Raw genomic sequence first — 5,501 nt, 5'->3', positions numbered from 1 at the left:
CTGCACAAAGAGAGCAGACATGCAAGTACCATGTACTAGGCTGCCCATACACATGATCTTGCTATAAACATCCACGCTCTTGCACAACAATCAAGATTCAGTATCTATTTAACCAAATTAATGTCCTTATTTAAAAGGCGGGGGGGGGAATGCTGTGGCATTCTGATAGGTTAGCTACTTTCAAACTCTCTTCATTCAAGAAATATTGTCTACTTCAACCTGTCTACTATTTGAGTTGTAGAAGATATTATGGCACCTAGTATGTTATACAGCCAGTTCACATGGAGCAATGGTCAGCTCTGCTTGAACAGAAATTATGACCCAGAACACTGTAAACAGTCCCCTACTTATTAGGGGGCTGGAGCACCTTCCCTATAAGGAAAGGATGAAGAGTCTGGGACTTTTCAGTTTAGAAAAGAGATGACTAAGGGGGGGACGGACGTGATAAAGGTCTATAAAATTATTCATGACCAAGAGAAATTTTTCTCCCTCTCCCAAAATATCAAAACTCAAGGGCATCTAATGAAACTGTTGGGCAGGAGGCTCAGGACGGACAAAAGGAAATACTACTTTACACAGAGAGTGAGTAAAATGTGGAATTTGCTGTCACAGGATACAGTGATGGCCAATGGAATAAACAGCTTTAAAAGGAGATTAGATAGAGTCCTGGAGGATAAGTCTATTAATGGCTACTAGCCATGGTGGCTGAGAGAAACCTCCACATTCAAAGGCACTAAGCCTCTGAATCCCAGAGCCAGGAGCAGGGGTCATTTCGTAGAAAAAGAGGTGCAGGAGCTCATTAGCATAACTCATTTGCATATGCCACACCCCCTGACATCACCGGAAATGTGTCAAAAGGCAACACCCACCGCTCAGGCTCCACTAGACTGTTTTGGATTGCTAGCTATTGGGGTTTTTTTTTGTTGTGGGTGTGCGAGCAGTTGGGGGGGGGGGGACGTGCAGATCTGTCCTTGCAGAGGGGGGAGAGCTTGTACCTGTATACAACTTGGTCTTAAAGGTGCCACTGGACTGTTTTGGATTGCTAGCTATGGGGGGGGGCGGACGTGCAGATCTGTCCTCACAGAGGAGGGAGAGTTTGTACCTGAATAAAACTTGGTCTTAAAGGTGCCACTGGACTGTTTTGGATTGCTAGCTATTGGGGGGGGGGGCGTGCAGATCTGCCCTCACAGAGAGAGAGCTTGTACCTGAAGGTGGTTCTGCAACTTACCTGGCTGCTTCTTGCTCTGAGGGCTGCTGGGAGCAGGGGGCGGGGCTTGTTGCATGTGCCCGCCCCCTGGGCTCTTTACTGCCGGAGCGCCGCTCCTGTGCGCTCCCGCAGAAAATGACCCCTGGCCCAGGAGACAACATCAGGGGAAGGCTTTGGCCTCTATACCCTGTTGTTGGCTGTCCAGAGGAACTGGCTGGTCACTGTGTAAGACACAATGCTGGACTAGATAGACTACTGGTCTGATCCAGCAGGACTCTTCTTCTGTTCAGATCCCCATTGCAGAAAGTCAGCAGTAGTAGGTAAGTAGTCTTTTGGGCAAGCTTGTCCATGAGGGTTGGCCCTAGTTAGTATTTGGATGGGAGATAACCAAGGAAGACGAGGATCTTTACAAAGAGGCAGGCATAGAGTCTCTTGCCTTGAAAAACCTATAGTGTCACCACAAGCCAGCTATGACTTGACGGCTAAAAAAAAGGTCCACTCCAAATGGACCACTTACCTTGGTGTATGGTCATATCCATCCAGCCAAAGCCTTCTTGCTGAAAACCATTCATATCGTCTGTGAAAGGATATCCAGCCTGCTGGGCTGCATCCAGGAATGCAAGGTGAAGAGGGTTGTTAGTCTTCCCCCTAGACACATGGAGTGGGCCATTCCCACCTCGATAAAGATCAGCACCCAGCTCATGAGTTTGTGCTTTCTTAAAATAAGGCAAACAAAATTCATAATCCCATCCAACAGCTCCTTCTTTACTCCACCTGTTATAATCTTCTGCGTGGCCCCGAATATATACCATAGCATTGAGGGATGAAGAACCACCCCAGACTCTTCCTCTGGGCCAGTACATAATTCGATTATCCATGTGTTTTTGTGGGATTGTATGGTAATACCAGTTATATTTGTCATCACAGAGATTGTAGGTCAACGCAGCAGGCATGTGAATCTTCCACATTAACCGTTTACTGTCAAAGAGTACATCTCTTGGCCCTGCTTCTAGAAGTTTAACAGTGCTGTCAGGATCTTCAGTCAGTCGGTTGGCTAATACGCATCCAGCAGATCCAGCTCCAACAATTATGTAAGTAAAACAGTCCACGTTCCTTGAACTATCTTGAGAAAATGCTTGAGTCATTTTCAAATTCTGGACACTGAAGACTTTTTTCAGCATATCTGCTTTAATTAATAATCCCCTTATTCCACGCATTTGCTTTGAAAAACAACAGGCCTGAACTCCACTAAGTAAATACGACATCTTTTCCTACGTGTACTCCTGGCATAAACAAGACAGGGTCAAAAGCTAGAAAAGATGAAAAAGGGCTGTGAGTAAAATTTATTATAGCATATCATCTGCAATAGATCTAAAGAAATTAAATAAATGTAAAAAAGGTAAAGGTAAAGGTTCCCTTGCTCGAAAGCCAGTCGAATCCGACTCTAGGGTTGCGGTGCTCATCTCCGTTTCAAAGCCGAAGAGCCAGCGCTGTCTGAAGACATTTCCGTGGTCATGTGGCTGGCATGACTAAACACCAAGGCGCATGAAATGCTGTTACCCTCCCACTGAAGAGGTACCTATTTATCTACTTGCAATTTCTTGCTTTCGAACTGCTAGGTTGGCAGGAGCTGGAACTAGAGACGGGAGCTCACTCCGTCATGCGGCACACTCGGGTCTCGAACTGCTGAACTACTGACCTTCCACAGCCTGCAGTTCAGCGTCTTAACCACTTGAACCACCGCAGCTCCTTAAATAAATGTATGAGGGATCATATTTATCTTTAATTCCTGTAGAGTATGACTGAAGTTCCAGGGCTGGGCTGTCTCGATAAAAGTAAGAATGGCCTGTATCTATCCACATTTAGGAAAACTTGAGGGCACTTAAGTTTCCTTAAGAAAGGGTAGTGACGTCCCTCTCATTGCAGACCCCCACTATGTAGTTCCTGAGGGTGCCCTAACCCCCAGGAACAAAATCTGGATGAGGCTGAGTTGCAAAAAGAAGGAACCAGCAAAAATTACTGGTCTCTCTTGACAACTAAACCACACACAGATTTTTAAATTATGTGCAAATTATTCACACTCACAAACTGTTCCAAAATCTTATTCCGCCCCCCCCCCCCAGAATTCTTCAGATTAAACATACTTGACTCCTTTACTATTGACCCATGCAGGGTACTTTTATAGATCTCTCTGCATGAGTCATTACATGCATGACTGCAAACTGTTTTTATTTTGTGGACCACAATTATTCTGAAATAAAGTATAATCTGACCTTCATGCACTGCAGAGAAATGTTGGGTTTGAGAGAACAGAGAATCCCTATACCTCCCACCTCTTTCTGGGCACCCACCACGATGACTTGAGAGTGCCCAAACTCCCCTGGCAAACCGGGGAGAAAGAACACCATGCCACTCCCCCCAAAAAAAAAAGACTTCCAGAAAGATTTTGATAAAGTTCTTCATCAAAGGCTCCTAAGTAAGCTCAATAGTCACGGGATAAAAGGACAAGTCCTTTTGTGGATCAAAAACTGCATAATTAATAGGAAACAGAGAGTGAGTATAAATGGGCAATTTTCTCAGTGGAGGGTGGTAAGTAGTGGGGTACCGCAGGGATCAGTACTCGGTCTGATGCTTTTTAACTTGTTTATTAATGATTTGGAGTTGGGAGTAAGCAGTGAAGTGGCTTAATTTGCAGATGACACAAAGTTGTTCAGGGTGGTGAGAACCAGGGAGGACTGTGAGGTACTCCAAAGGGATCTGTCGAGGATGGTTGAAATATATGCAGATTTATGATCTTTTTAGACCCTGCCTTCCTCTTCAAACAGGGACACAAAAATAAAATAAATACAAAACCAAGCAAACAGGAGGTTGCAAGGCAGATCCTCATCTTTCTCTCTTTCTCATGGTTTTCCCTTCACAGGAAATTCTGTATTTATTATTATTAATTGTATATTATAATAATTATTAATTTAATATTATTAATTTTTCATCTCAAAGGAGCTCAGAATGGTTGCACATGGATCTCCATTTTATCCTCCCAACAATTCTGTGATACACGTTAGGCTCAGAATGACTGGTCCAAGGTCACCCAGTAAGTTTCATTGCAACACTCCCTGTTTAGTTCCAAACTCTTAACTACTTCATCGTCTTAAAAAGGGACTGGAGACTGCAACACTGTGAGAAAATACAGGATTTCTGATTGAGAAGTCTCAGCATTCTCACAAATCTATAGCTTCCTGATTTCCCTAGATGAATATAATATTTTCAGTTTGCATCTCCTAACTGAAAAAAACCAGCAAAAAAGCATTTGGTATTAATTACATAAACATCCCATCCATGATATCACATACAGAAGACTTCATGGCTTTGGACCCTCATATCTGCCACCTTTCCCCCCTACGCTCTGCCACTACAGCTACACTCATTCAAGCAGGGTCTTCGGCTGGTGCCAACCTGGAAATGGACAAAATCAATAACTGCCTGTACATGTGCCTTTTCCTTCCGTTGTGGCTCCCATCTTGTGGAACATCCTGCCTGAGGTCAGGAAGGCTCCCACTCTCATGGCTTCCTGTGAATTATGCAAAACTGAAATTATTCAAGCGGGCTTTTCTACACAGGCAATAGACTTGCACTGTATAAATGATTCAAAGTTACTCAGAAACATTATTAGGGTCTGTGGTCTATACTACTATGCACAGCTTGTTGGAACTAGGATCCAGCAAAACTGGCAGAGACTGACCAAGAGAGAGATCTTGGAGTCCTAGTAGATAACTCACTGAAAATGTGGAGACAGTGTGCGACTGCAATAAAAAAGGCCAATGCTATGCTGGGGTTTATTAGGAAAGGAACTGAAAACAAATCAGCCAGTATCATAATGCCCCTGTATAAATCAATGGTGCAACCTTATTTGGAATACTGTTTACAGTTCTGATCGCACCTTAAAAAGGATATTATAGTATTGGAAAAAGTGCAGAAAAGGGCAACTAGAATGATAGAAGGGTTGGAACACTTTCCTTATGAAGAAAGGTTAAAGCGCTTGGGGCTCTTCAGCTTGGAAAAATGACGGCTGAGGGGTGACATGATCAAGGTTTAAGATTATGCATGAAATAGAGCAAGTAGAGAAAGAAGTACTTTTCTCCCTTTCTCACAATACAAGAATTCGTGGGCACTCAATGAAATGGCTGAGCAGTCGGGCTAAAACAGATTAAAGGAAGCAGTTCTTCACCCAAAGAGTTATTAACACATGGGCTACAAGCATGGACGGTTTCAAGAGGGAATTAGATAAACATATGGA

General features: G+C 43.6%; 1 protein-coding gene across 1 annotated transcript in view; it reads right to left on the bottom strand.

Moving 5' to 3' along the window:
• The window catches only part of CHDH (choline dehydrogenase), a 12,894-nt gene extending 10,449 nt beyond the window's left edge, over positions 1-2,445 (bottom strand). The window contains exon 1 of the mRNA XM_015418843.1: positions 1,725-2,445. Within this exon, the coding sequence (XP_015274329.1) occupies positions 1,725-2,424 (700 nt within the window). The 5' untranslated portion in view covers positions 2,425-2,445. The remainder of the gene's footprint in view (positions 1-1,724) is intronic.
• Positions 2,446-5,501: the final 3,056 nt, after the last annotated feature.

The sequence above is a fragment of the Gekko japonicus genome, unplaced genomic scaffold (genome assembly GCF_001447785.1).
Source record: "Gekko japonicus isolate JY-2015 unplaced genomic scaffold, Gekko_japonicus_V1.1 scaffold1549, whole genome shotgun sequence".
Lineage (NCBI taxonomy): Eukaryota > Metazoa > Chordata > Lepidosauria > Squamata > Gekkonidae > Gekko > Gekko japonicus.
The sequence above is the reverse complement of the archived record's forward strand: the minus strand, read 5'-3'. Positions and strand labels throughout refer to the sequence as shown.